Source organism: Berghia stephanieae, chromosome 13, assembly GCF_034508935.2.
Source record: "Berghia stephanieae isolate SIO BIC M18660-M18661 chromosome 13, UCSD_Bste_1.3, whole genome shotgun sequence".
NCBI classification, from domain to species: domain Eukaryota; kingdom Metazoa; phylum Mollusca; class Gastropoda; order Nudibranchia; family Aeolidiidae; genus Berghia; species Berghia stephanieae.
In genome coordinates this window covers 4397338-4412337 of record NC_088372.1, presented here as the reverse complement: position 1 = coordinate 4412337, position 15000 = coordinate 4397338, and the positions used below count along the sequence as shown (strand labels likewise).

Genomic DNA, 15000 nt, shown 5'->3' with positions numbered 1-15000 from the left:
TCATTACCGAGTTTTCTTGTTTCATTCTCTGTTTATTATTATCATTTTTTTTTAATGAGACATGTTTTTGTTTTTAAGGGTTTTACGGCGCTTGCAACACATTTAGGTTATATCAGTATCAGCGCCAGTAAACAGGAAGAAAATTGGAAAGTGAAAGCAATCTAGATGTACAATTAAAAGGACTTGCGGAAAAAGTAAAAGTAAGACAAGGGGAATGGTTCAAATGATAAGAAACAGATAATATCTGAATCTATATTATAGATTCCAAGAGCACGCTATCAGTGAAGTAGTTTAAAAGTATCACCCAGACACCAGCACAAGATGTAAAGCGCTTTGAGCACGTTAAGTGGATATTGCGCTATATAAAAGCTCAATTAAAAAAAAGAACCTACTAAGAGAGATACACTCAAATATTTACAAATCATATGTTAAAAAAAAAAGAAAGAAAAAGAAATAACCATACATAACAGAGATTTACAAGGAAAAAAAAAAATATAATCTCCCATAACTATAACTATAAATTCGACTGTTTCCCTCCCAGCCAAGAACTCCGGCCAGGGTCAGAACAAAACCAAGTAATCTCATTCTAAGTCGAAGGCAAAGACAGAAAGCAATTGGAAAACAGATATAGGGGGACAGAAGACACAGTATGTAACCTCCCTGCCCACTATGGGAGGTCAGGAATCCCACCCAGTTAATGAGACTTAGGAAAATACTCCTTAAGAGCCAAAGGGGCCCTCGGAGCCTGGAAATTTTCCCGGTTTCTGTATCGTTAAGCAAACAATAGCAATAATTGCTTGCTACCCTTTTGACAAGCCATTTATCTATCGCAGATTACTTCACAGATGAAATCATCATTTTGACAATGTCGCCCCTGGTGAGGTAAAAAAACAAACAACCAATTAAGATGCCAAAAAGCGTTGTTGGAGTTGTTTTTTTTTAAAAATTAGATGAGATCGCTTACAATCGACCTCTCTATCTGTCTATCTCTCTATCTATATCTATCTATCTGTTTGCCTACATATCTCTCTAACCATCTATCTACGTACCTATTTATCTTTCTATCTACACCTACCTCCATACCTATTTATCTATAAGTCTATTTATCTATCTATCTGTCTGTATATGAATCTGTCCAGTCTCCTATACCTATATATAGATAGAATGAAGTTGATGTCAGTCAGGTTTTTGTCATTGTTTTTTTTGCCATCCACGTTTATGAGTGTCTAATTCTCACTTAACTGTATTATCCAGACTATAAAAGTTCATGGTTACACATAGTTTTGTGCGTTGGTCCGTTATATTTCCGGATGGCAATGTTGTGAGCTTCTTAGCCAAGCGCATACTATCTATAGCTAATTACTTGACGTCATTTTTTAGGTTTTTGCACCGTCTAGTAAGTTGTCGTTAGTAGAGCTCATGGAAACAAGTTATTTCATTGGTTGAACTATTGAATACAACTCACGATTTGTTTTCTTTTGTGGTCAAAGACTGGCATTTTGACTTCAATTTTGGTCAGTGTCAGACCATAACTTTACGAAGGCCACGGTCAGTGTCAGGCCATAACTTTACGAAGGCCCAGGTCAGTGTCAGGCTACAAGTTTACGATGGCTACGCTCAAAGCCTGTCTATCGTTACTCCTCTCAGCCGTCACCTTACCTCTAAGGTAATAGAAGTAAGCCAACTTATCGATCAGACAATAAAACTCATTGTCCTGTCTCAGAAGCCAAGAAAGTGTCTGACGACTCGAACGTGTTAACTGCTGAGACTGAAAAGCCTTTGTATTATATTATTATGGAATGATATATATAATATAATCAATATTATGATTAGGTGACAAGAGCAGTCAGTGCCGCAACCAAATTCCTCCACGAATAAATAAACAATAAACAATGACCATGACAAAGTGTTCCTGAAAATAAAATGAACATTATTTATCAATATATCAATGAAGAAAAAAAACAAAAAAAAAAAAAAAAAAACCAACAAAACAACAACCCCCCCCCCCCCCCAAAAAAAAAAACAAAAAAACCCAAACAAACAAAAAAAAAAAAAACAAAAAAAAAAAAACAGCAACATAACAAAAAAAAAAAAAACAAAAAAAAAAAACAAAAAAAAAACAACAACAAATTCCACCAAAATTAAAAAAATAAAACAACAAAGAACAAAACAAACCAAAAACAACTGATCTGTTTTCCGGCTTTGCTGACGTATTGATAGTATGCGTTTGGCTAAGAAACTCACAACATTGTCATCCGGAAGTATAACGGACCAACACACAAAAACATGAACTTTTATAGTCTGGATAATACAGAAAAGTGAGAGTTACTCATAAACGTGGATGGCACCCCCCCCCCCCCCCCAAAAAAAACCAACAAAAAACAAAAACCAAAAACAAACCCCAACTGATCTGTTCTGCATCCTTGTAAACGCATGATAAAAGGCAAAGAAACGCTCCAGTAGTAGTAGGCGGCGTACTTCAGAATGCCCACTGGGCTAGAAAATGGCTGACGTGAATACATGCCGACTAGCTATCTCTGTGTCCGTTTAGCCAAAAAAACTCATAACATCCGCCAGCCGGATACCAACACACAAAACTATGTGTAACCTTGAACGTTTATAGTCTGGTTAATACCATTTAATAAAGAGTACTAGTCATAGAAATGGCTGGCTATAAATAATTACAGAGAGCCAAGTGACATCAATATCGTTCTATCAAAATCTAAGCATTTATTTATGTTTCCAACTCCCGGCCGCTCTCAGCGTCAAAATAGATAGAACGAGGCCTCCAAATTCATAAAACTTGTCTCAAATTGATGACAAATACATAGATTTTACAGTAGCCCAATCTAAATAACACGCCAGAAACAGCATCTAAAATTGCTCAATTAATCAAATTAATTGAATTTACATTAATTACTGAACCGTCAAGTCGTTAAAACCAAAACGTAATCTAGGAAAAACACCATTTTAGTTTTAATACTCCTGTCAGTCATGAAATGTCACGATTTGTTTAATGAATTATTCAAGACCAGAGTTCCCGAGTAAATTAATCATTGAATTGGCGCTAATACTCGAATACATTGAATTTTTATCGAGCAATTTTGTTATTTTGCCATACTCTAAAAAAAAAACAAACAAAAAAAACAAAAACAATAAAAACAAACAAACAAAAAAACCCAAATAAAAAAAAAAAAAAAATTAACCCCCCCCCCAAAAAACAAAAAAACAAAACAAAAACAACAAACAAACAACCAACCAAAACACTTAAACAAGCTTCTAAATTTGGGTCAGAAAACTCGTCCTTCAAATATCGATTGATTAAAATAACTCTCATCTTAGCCATCGTTAACTTCATAGCCCGACACTAAGACCCATATTTTGACGTCTATGTTTACCAATCAATATATAAGGGGCTTGGAATCTACGGATGACGGAAGTAGAACGGACGTGGGGACATATTTGACTTAGGGATTTGGCTGTGTTGTTGTGTGTGTACACAGGATATGGTGCGAATCAATTTGGGTCTGTTGTAGTTGTAGTCATATAGGGTTTTGTTCTCTGCCTGGCTATATTTAGATAGGAGGGGGCTAGAAGAAAGAGAGAGAGAGAGAGAGAGAGAGAGAGAGAGAGAGAGAGAGAGAGAGAGAGAGAGGGAGAGAGAGAGAGAGAGAGAGAGAGAGAGAGAGAGAGAGAGAGAGATAAAGAGGGAGAGAGAGAGAGAGAGGGAGAGAGAGAGAGAGAGAGAGAGAGAGAGAGAGAGAGAGGAGAGAGAAGAGAAGATAGTAAAAAGACCAAGAATTACAATTAAAGCACTCAAGAAAAGGTAAGCGACAAAGGGGAATTGGTTCAAATAAGAAACGGATGTAGATTCCAAGAGCACACTATCAAAGTACTTAGTTTGAGATCACCTAAAAGCCTCATCCAGACACAAGGACAGGTCCTTACTAAGAGGAATACACTCAAATGTTTTACAAATCATATATAATATGTAAACAAAACATTATAGGTACTGTGCATAACCGAAAGATGATTTACAAGACAAAAAATATTATCTCCCAAAACTCTTAACTATACATTTGACTGTTTCCCTCCCAGCTAGAGTATCCGGCCAGGATCAGAACAAAACCAAGTAATCTCATTCCAAGCCAACGACAGAAAGCATGTTGGAAAACAGATATGAGGGGAGAGAAGACACAGTATGTACCTCCCTGCCCACTATGGGAGGTCAGGAACCCCACCCAGTCACAATTGTTATGGTCTCATTGTTGCTTGTTTTTGTTTTTAAGAGTTTTACGGCGCTTGCAACACATTAATGTCATATCAGCGCCTGTAAAAAGGAAGAAAATGGGATAGTAAAAAGTTCTAGAATTACAAAGCACAAAAGAAAAGGTAAGACAAAGGGGAATTGGTTCAAATAGGGAACAGATGTAGATTCCAAGAGCACATCGTCAAAGTACTTAGTTTGAGATCACCTAAAAGTTTCATCCAGACACAAGCACTGATCCCAACTAAGAGGAACACACTCAAATGTTTACTAATTCATATAATATAATATGTTAACTAAACAATACAATGCATAACAGGGAGATGATTTACAAGGAAAAAAATATCATCTCCCAAAACTGTAACTATACATTCAGCCAAGGAACTCCGGCAAGGATCAGGACAAAACTAAGTAATCTCATTCCAAGACAATGACAGGAAACAATTGGAAAACGGGTATGGGGGGATAGAAGACACAACATGTACCTCCCTGCCCACTATGGGAGGTCAGGATCCCCACCCAGGTCTCATTGTTGTCATGGAAATACATACTCTCAAACCAACGCAAAGCATTGTCCATTACAACAACGTCAAATCAAGCCCATAATTGCGTTTGGTAATCAGACCTGCTAGTATGTGAGCGTTGGTAAGACTCTCTTTATCATGTCGTTCACTTCATCACTCTATTTCAATGACCAGGGGAGGCTACTGTACTTTTAACCATCACTCATTTTGAACTGAAAGGTTGTTTCCCTTGAAATTGGACTTGCTGAAGATAAACTCCAAACTCCCTCAAAACGGGTATGAGGGGATAGAAGACACAGCAAGTACCTCCCTGCCCACCATGGGAGGTTGGGAAGGATTCAAATGTATATTTTATAACACATTGAGAGAGCGACACTATTGATCATGCAATCTTACTATCATGTCTCAGGAAAGCTTTTAGTCTGACAATCTCTTCATCGAAGAAACTAATTTAAAAAAACCCAAAAAACAGGTTTCAATTATTACAAACATGCTTGTAACAAAAAAAATAAATAATACAATTCCCATTATTGATCCCCCAAGGATAAATTTGACTTTAGGGTCCTATTTCGACAAAGGAAGACTGAAATAACCCAGGCATCAGTAGTCGTACTGCACTGCAAAGTGAGCTAGTGGGGAGGGAGATGATTTGCTCAAGGACATACAGCACAGCGGGTAGTCGAATTTGGTACCTTTCTGGTATTAGGCCAAAGACCATACTGCTGTGCCACACCCCCCCCCCCCCAGAACAAATCGAACACGATGTCATTGCTCCATTTTTCCTTTTCTTTATTTCAATATATAAATACATAAATAGGGTACAAGCTATAATAAACTGACAGTCTTAAACAACTCGTGGCTATATCCACTCACGGTTTTCCCATCTACATGAATGATGAAAAAAAATGAACCAACCTGCGCAGGGTACTTATCCAAGAGAAAAGGCACCATCCAGCTATTTATAAAACACAGAGTAATAAACAAAAACGAACATAACAGCTTCAAAAAAGAACAAAATACCAAAACATGGAACGTTTCGGGCTCAAAACCCTTCTTCAGCCAACAACAAAAAAAAAACAAACAATAAAGACATTAATAAATTACTAAAATACATACATTTGGACTAGCCATGCTAAGTCATCATCCCTCCCAAATGTGGCTCACAATGTTTGTCACGCAACAAGAGACGTAATACTTTTACAAAGATTTCAGTACATGCACTCATTCAAGGGCATGAGTAATATGAATATGTGAATAATTTGTTTGTTTAGGTTATATCAGCGCCACACACCCACGAATTACGTGCCTGAGCGAGCCTTTACTCACGCTATAGGTCAGGGTGACCTCAGGGTCAAGCGGTCAATCCTGCAGGTAAAGCTGCATACAATGCATTACGTTCCAAAAACATATAAATTGAGTAACGACGTTTCCTGTTTTCAGTCTACTACCACTCCTCTTCTAGATTCACAACATATTTTTCAAAGCTTGGATATAACTGCATTTTTCTCGTTTGATATTTGTGTCTGGATTTCATTATTCTGCTGTGATTAGTTCTTTAGTTATTTACATCTGAAAAACTCAATGAATAAAATCAATTACAGGAGCTATTTATTTTTTTAAAAAATTAATATTAAAATTTTGACACGACCAATTTTTTAAAAAGTTATATGGGCGCATTTAACATTCTCTGGGCTTTCTAATGATTAAAACCATTTTATGGAGTTGTCTTTTAATATTTTATAATATTTTTTTTTCTTGCAATGCACATACAGGTAAAATGGATCACACTTTAGAGACCCACTTGAAATCTTTAAACGAACTTTGTAGAGTATGTGGTAATACAGCACTCACTCAAAAATAAAAAAAACGTAATCGCAAAAGATTACTGTGTAATGATTTCAAATGTGAAATACTTTTGTTATTTGATATTGACATTGGAAAAGACTTAGAAACAACACATTCAAAAGTGATATGTTACAAATGTGTAAAAAGAATAAAAAACATGAAAGTATATAAAGGAGAACAGTTTTTAATAAACTCCCGGACTATTGTAAAGAGCAGTCAGCATTTGTGGACAGATTTTGTCCCCAGTGACATTACAATGTGCAATGTGTGCAAAACATATACAAACATACGAGTCGGCTGCATTAAAGATAGGCAATGTAGTGACATTCAAACCTTAGAAACAACGCAAGACACAAATTCTTCACACTCCACAGAAATCACCACAGAAATCACAATAGACAATGTTAGCATCTCAACAATTGATCTAACTAAAGATACTGACACCAGCATAAGGACAGACGACATAATGTTCACATCGACTCCTAAAAATAGCAAACCACAGACAAAAGACTTTGCGACATCCCCCATCTTCAAAGCAGACACACAGGAAACAACGCAGTCAGACGAAAAGACCCATACAGATTTTGTCAAGCAAAAACTATCCGAATCAAAAGACAACATTATCAAGTTAAAAACAAAAGGACAACCATTATATCTCATGAAAATCCCAAAGCACAGAACTTCATCTTCACATGTCACATCTCCCACACGAAGAAAACGTTCAAAGGCACTAACAGTCATAAGAAAGCATATAGCAGGTACATCATCACAAGCATTACAAACACAACAATCACATGAATTAAGAAAGAACCCACTTCCAATACGGCGAAACATTTGCCAAACTGCAGGCATCATAAACAACACAAACATTCCAACTTTGTCTTGGCGATGAAAGAGACAGTGGGATTGACGTGGTCACAGGAGAGGACATTGCGACAATTTTTAAGACAAGGCGGGATAAAAATTCCAAATGAACACGCACAACGACATCTGATGAAGACACTGACAGACGACGACTTAGAAATTAAAAGAAAACCATTTACTGATTCAAGTGGAAAAGCTGTCGAAACACCGATGGTGAAATTAAAATGCCTTACAGATTTTGTTACCAAAATGCTTGACAAACTTGAAAACGAATTAACTTGGTATAACGGGGCCATCCCTAGTAATGAAATCTGGATCAAAGTCGGTGGTGACCACGGTAAAGGCAGTTTTAAACTCAGCATGGCCATAATAAATAGAGAAAATCCAAATTCTAAATACAATCATATTATGGTTGCAATGGCAAGGACTAGGGATTCTAGGGAAAATTTAGAACTTTTTTTTGAAGACATTAAAAGACAGCTGTATGACTTGAATCTTTTTAAATGGAAAGGGAAAAAAGTTAGGTTGTTTCTGTTTGGTGATTATGACTTTTTAACAAAAATGAATGGTCTTTCAGGTGCTTGTGGTGCATACCCATGTCTGTGGTGTTTTGTAAAGAAAAGAGACATACAAAATTTACAAATAGAAAATACACAATTACGAAATTGGTCTCTTCTTCATCGTGATTACAATAGGTTTTTAGAACACGGAAAGGGCTTGAAGAAAACTGCACACTCATACAATAACAGTATCCAGCCACCCATTCTTGACATTCCATTACACAGAATATGTCCGCCATATCTACACTGTTTGTCAGGCATCACATTAAGACATCACAAGTTACTCGAATGTAGTGTGGACAAACTGGATCGTTTATTTGTTTTTGTTTTGTTTTTAAGGGTTTTACGGCGCTTGCAACACATTAAGGTCATATCAGCGCCAGTAAAAAGGAAAAAAATGGGATAGTAAAAAGTTCTAGAATTACAATTAAAGCACCCAAGAAAAAGTAAGACATAGGGGAACTGGGAACAAATGGGGATCAGATGTAGATTCCAAGAGCATACCACCAATGCACTTAGTTTGAGATCACCTATAAGTCTCATCCAGACACAAGCACAAAATCCAACAAAGAGGAACACACTCAAATGCTTGCATTATACATTAAAAATAACAAATATAATAACACATAACAGAGAGATGATTTACAAGGAAAAAAATATCATCTCCCAAAACAATAACTATGCATTTGACTGTTTCCCTCCCAGTCAAGGACTCCGGCCAGGGTCGGGACAAAACCGAGCAATCTCACACCAAGACAAAGACAGAAAGCAAGTTGGAAAACAGATATACGGGGATAGAAGACACGGTAAGTACCTCCCTGCCTACTGTGGAGGTAGGGAACCCCACCCAGGGATCGTTTATTGTTTGATGAAGTAAATAATGAAAATGAAGAAATTAAAATATTTCAAAAGTACGGAAAAAACTGGCAGAGATATATAGATTTAACAAATAAATTAAATGATCACACTTCTTACTTGTTACTTGCCGATTTAGAAGATGAAAAGAAGGAATGGAGAAGAAAATTAGAAGCAATAGAGAGTGAGCTTTCATCATTACAAAAAGAGGAACTCACAGAAAGATGTGGACCCGTATGCATCACCCTTGATGATATTCTGAAAACAAATGCAATCACCCCACAATTTTACCACAGTAGAAGTTTTATCGGAAACCATTGTCATAAATATTTAAAGAACAAAGTATACCAACAACTCACTGACAATGTTACAAAAATTACAGCATCTTACACCACAGACACCGGCATTCTTGACTTCGCACATGATATAAGAGAGGTTTTTGAACACATCAACGATGCGTTTAGTGAGGTACATGAATTAGTTTCACATACAAAACCAATCAAAACTGATGATCTACAACACATTCAGGGTTCCATAAATCATTATATGGCCAGTTATTTCCCCTGAAAAACTTCTCCCAAAACATCACATACTTGAGAAGCACTGCGCCCCTTTTATTGACAAATACAGATTTGGATTAGGGCTTTTAGGGGAACAGGGAGGAGAGGCATTACATTCTACAATAGGTAAAATCGAGAAAAGAACAGTTTCAATGAGGGACGAATCAGCACAATTACAGACAATAATGACGACCAGTCTTCTTCAAGTTACCCCTGACTTACAGTCTCATGTACCAGAAAAGAAGATAAGATTAGACAAGAACGACAGAAAATGACCAACTAAATTATCAGGAAACAATACAGGACAGTTTACAACGTATAAGATAGGTAGAGACACCTAAACAATTTGAAGTTATAATGAGACTTTTGACTGAAATAAAAGTGACATAATAGAGCAGGAATTTGGATTCAAACCCTCCCTCTCCTGAGAATCGTGTTTTCCCTCATTTAGCCTCTCTCTCTCTCTCTCTCTCTCTCTCTCTCCTCTCCCTTTCTCTACGTCTTGAAAAAACGATGCTAATACAACTCAGATACCTACATACACTCAGGCCGACAGACAGTTGTGCAGTCATACACATACACACATAAGTCAGATATATATAATTTACACTTTGTACAAATGTACGATTGTGGTTTATGTTTAAAACTACCACGGAGTTTGGAATTATCTATGTTTTCTGTTTTTTAAACTATGAGAAAAGATTGTCTTCATTGTGTACTTCGGTGACTTTTACGAAACAATTACTGTATCCCAAATATAAACGGCTATTACTATGGAATGATTGACAAGTCCATTTAGAGACGACGTAAGTAAATTCTCATAATGTTTGTCTTTAAATTGAACCAATTTTTATTGCATTAGATTGTGTCGTGTTTTTGCAATTTGGGGGTAAAGTTAAAAATAAGTTAATTATTTCTCAAAATATTAGTAATTTATAATTAACAATAACTTCCTTTCAACTAACACTATGAAAATCAAATTTATATCATTATACCAATTATTTTCTAACTATTTTCTTTCTGTAAATTTCTTTGCATTCATGACCATATTAAACTTGGGATAGCGGGTTTACAAAGTAAACAAACACGCGTAATGACTGTGAGTAACAATCATTCAACAGGTAATTGTTACCGTGACCCCGAGGTCACGCCCCCACAAAGGCGAAGGGGGCTGACTGGGTGGTAAGGCATGCGGTCAGGTTGAGTTCACTGAACAACTAAAGGCACGGCTTTTCGTTTCCGTGGCCAGTAAAAAGGAAGAAAATGGGATAGTAAAAAGTTCTAGAATTACAATTGAAGCACCTACGTAAAAGTAAGACATAGGGGAACTGGGAACAAATAGGGATCAGATGTATATTCCATCAATGTACTTAGTTTGAGATCACCTGTAAGTCTCATCTGGACACAAACACAAAATTCCAACAAAGAGGAATACACTCGAATGCTTACATTATACATTAAAAATAACAAATATAATAATACATAACAGAGAGAGATGATTTACAAGGAAAAAAATATCATCTCCCAAAACAATAACTATGCAATTGACTGTTTCCCTCCCAGCTAGGAATCCGGCCAGGGCCAGGACAAAACCAAGTTCTCATTCCAAGACAAAGACAGAAAGCATGTTGGAAAACAGATAAAGGGTTATAGAAGAAACAGTATGTACCCCCTGCCCAGCATCTGCCCTATTTACCCACCTACAAACCAACCAATTTCATTGGATGTCTGTCTGTTTATCTTTTATGATAATAAATAAACCTCCAGACAGGAAGGAGTACAGCCAATACGTATAATAATATACATTTAAGGTCCATGTTTATCAATCTCTTTAAAATAGTTTAAACAAAGAGTAAATCAAATTATCACTGTTGTAATCTTGTTTCGTATCTGTACTTGCTTCAAACTCAAAACTCCATTTTGACATCTGGAGAAAAAAAAGAAAGAGAGAAAAAATGTTAAAGTATGATGTAGATTTTTTGGAGCTTTTATATAGCACAATATCCACCAATTGTGCTCAAAGTGCTTTACCAAAGGTCCCTGACCAACAGCAACACGTACCACATAGAACGAGACACGACTGATGCCTGTTAGGCGATACTACAATTTTTTTCCGGACAGAGGCAAAGCTGTTAATGGCCAGGTACTCATTTTACACCTGAGTACAGTGAGAGAATGTGAGTAAAGAGCCTTTTCCAAGGACTCAACTACGAGCTGAGCGAGGCTTGAACTCAGGACCTTCCAATCCGAAAGCGAGTGTCATACCACAAGACCACATAGCCGCACTTAATATTGAGCTGACCTTCCAAGGGGAGGGGTGTTCTCATCTGGAAAACTATTTTGAAAACATACAAAGCAAAGAAAATCATTATTGAGAACATTTGAAAAGTACTTTGGAATACACTCGCTTCCATTCGGTCCAAAGGATGACAAGTAAATAACACTGTCAGTTTAATGGTATACAAATTGGTATTTACTCAAGATCTATCTATGGACCTTATATCTCAGAGAAGCATCTTTAGACCTGTAAGTAGCAACCGAAAAAAATTGTCTGAGAATTTTTTTTCAGAACGTACAGCACCTAAGTTTTAACTCTCTCCTTACCAATCATTTTCAGTATTTTCCCAAAATGACAGGCTTGGCTTACCCAGCAGAAAAATTGATTTTTTAAACTCATAAAAAGCTCTATATAAAACAACATTATGTTCTGATTAATCAAGCAAAGATCATTCTTCAGTGTGTCCAAACCATGACAATTTCCTTCTTTTGACTCTTGACAACAGTGGTTCCTGTCCTCCTGCTCGATCCTCTACCTCTTCTAAAATATCTATATTAGTTCTGTGCTCCTATGACCTTGTTTTGGACCCGCTAGATGTGCTGGTATTCGTGTTACCTCTGTCAAAATGGCGCCTTAAACTCTCTCCTTACCGATCATTTTCAGTGTTTTCCGAAAATGGCAGGCTAATCCAACAGAAAATTATTTTTTTTCAACTAAAAAAAACAACTCTCTATAAAACAACATTATGTTCTTATTAAACAAAGATCATTCTTCAAAATTTATGATGGACAAAATAAATCTGAATAAAAAAAAATGGAGATTGTGTCGTAACAATTGTACGATTTTGTTGTAGGTGGTAAGGAGATGGTTAAGTCAATATGCGTTTACATATAAAGTAAAAACTGATGCGATGAAAAGAGTAAAACAATAGCAGAAATATTAACAGATATTTTACAAATCTGCAATTGTGTTTTTTTTCTAAAAAGATTGTTAATATTTTACATCTGAGCACTTCCTTACCACTTTGGCTAATGTGACTTCCTTTACGAGATTCCTCCAAACCTTTGAGGAAAGACTCAAAGATATCCAAATACGGGCCTAGACTTGTTTTGCGATAATCTAGTGGAGAGAGAAAAATATTCCATTGAGACGATCGTGAAAACAGACAAAAAAAAAAAAAAAAAAAAAAAAAAAACCCAAACAAAAACGACACTAGAGCATTTATATCGCGCAAGATCAACTAAACAAGTTCAAAGTGCTTTAGAAGAGGTCCCCAGCCAACAGCAACACTTAACATGTAGGACGAGACATGATGGCTGTTAGGAGATAATACTATTTTTGTATTTCTGACAGAGACAATGCTGTTAACAGCCAGTTACTCATTTTATACTTTAAAACAGAGTGAGAGAATGTGAGTAAAGAGCCTTTTCCAAGGACTCAAGAATGCACCGCTCAGAGTGGGACTCGAACCCCTGGATCTTTTGTTCCAAAGCTGAGTGTAATTCCACTAGACTACTTAGTCGGACAAACAATTTTTTCATATTAAAGTTAAATTCTATTAGAGGTGGGTGGGTGGGGGGGGGGGAAGAGGGTGTGTTTGATAGGTCTACATGCTACAATATGCTACTCCCTACCACCTTCTATTTCACAGTGTATCATAATTATATATAATATATATCTATATGTATATATATTTATATAATAATTTCAACAACGAAAAAAACCCCCAAAAAACCCCAAAAATTAACCTCTCTGCCTTTTTCCTTGCTCATCTTTTTCATCTCTCTCAATATTATCAAGTTCATCCAACAGGCGACTGAAAAAAAAAAAAACAAAACATCAAAAGATTGTGAATGTAATCTTTTACATCAGGATTGATTGAATAAAATCTCAATACAGTACACCAAACATTAACTTGAAATAGTGACTAAGTAAGGGGAACAACTGTAAAAAAATAAACTATGTAGGTCACCTCCTATTGCTGTAAAAATAGATTTATATAAGTAGACGTTCAACGAGTCTTCTTCCGTGCAAAACTTCTCTTTTAAGTTAAGAATGTGATGCTCAAATTGTTTATTGCAGCAATAAATTAATTGCTTGCTCCTTTTCTCTTAAAATGGCTGAATTCTTACTCTTATACCAAAAAAAATAAATAAAATAATCTTCAATTCAAAAGAGAAAATCATGCTAAATTCATTATAAGACTAAACAAGTGGTGGTACTGGTAGTGAAAGCAGTAATATATTAGAAGTGGTATTGAATCTGTCTTAAAATTTCTTAAATTACATTTTTTTAAAAATTATAAAAATGAAACCAAATAAATAATAAAACAATAAACAACAACACAAAATTCAAACATGAACAAAACTAAACGATTAATAACACGAATACAAGAACAAACGAGATAAACAATTTTGCTAACATTGATTTATTTACCTGATGGTTGGGACTGTGTCTGGATTAAAAGAATTGATTGTTTTGGGATCCATAGGGACACACACTTTACCTGGAACAAAAAGGATAATAAACTTTGTAAATTTACATGTAAATATATAATAAATAATTTCACAAATAAAAGAAAAAATATATAGGGTGTGATAAAAAAAAAAATGGAAAAAAAATATGATGTTGATTCAATACGAAACAAAAATCAAAAACATTTGAAAATTTACTAGCAACAAGAACAAGACCTTAAGTTAGTACTTGCCACGTTTGATTGATGTTTTTAAAAATGTTTTTAAGGGTTTTACAGCGCTTGCAACACATTAAGGTCATATCAGCGCCAGTAAAAAGGAAGAAAATGGGATAGTAAAAAGTTCTAGAATTACAATAAAGCATCCAAGAAAAGGGAAGACAAAGGGGAATTGGTTCAAATAAGAAACAGGTGTAGATGCCAAAAGCACTCTATCAAAGTACTTAGTTTGAGATCACCTAAGTCTCATCCAGACACAAGCACAGGTCCCCGCTAAGAGGAACACAATCAAATGTTTTACAAATCATAATATATAATATAAAGAAAGCATAATACAGTGCATAACAGAGAGATGATTTACAATGAAAAAAAATATCATCTCCCAAAACTAACTAAACATTCGATTGTTTCCCTCTCAGCTAGGGCCAGGACAAAACCAAGCAATCTCATTCCAAGACAAAGACAGAAGGCACGTTGGAAAACAGATATAGGGGATAGAAGACACAGTATGTACCCCCCTGCCCACTATGGGAGGTCAGGAACCAGCACCCAGCA

General features: G+C 35.8%; 1 protein-coding gene across 2 annotated transcripts in view; it reads right to left on the bottom strand.

The window, feature by feature from the left end:
• Nucleotides 1–5563: 5563 nt before the first annotated feature.
• Nucleotides 5564–15000, bottom strand: part of LOC144958541 (DNA primase small subunit-like) — a 24930-nt gene continuing 15493 nt past the window's right edge. The window contains exons 10-14 of one of the 2 annotated variants that reach the window (XR_013642453.1): nt 14190–14259; nt 13502–13569; nt 12774–12872; nt 8908–11402; nt 5564–8364 (exon numbers count right to left, since the gene is read on the bottom strand). Coding sequence is in view for 1 of the 2 variants with exons in the window: in XM_078890587.1 (XP_078746713.1) it covers nt 11383–11402; nt 12774–12872; nt 13502–13569; nt 14190–14259 (257 nt within the window). In the remaining variant the exon portion in view is untranslated. Of the gene's footprint in view, nt 11403–12773; nt 12873–13501; nt 13570–14189; nt 14260–15000 lie in introns of both variants that reach the window. The other variant, XM_078890587.1, reaches the window with a different exon arrangement.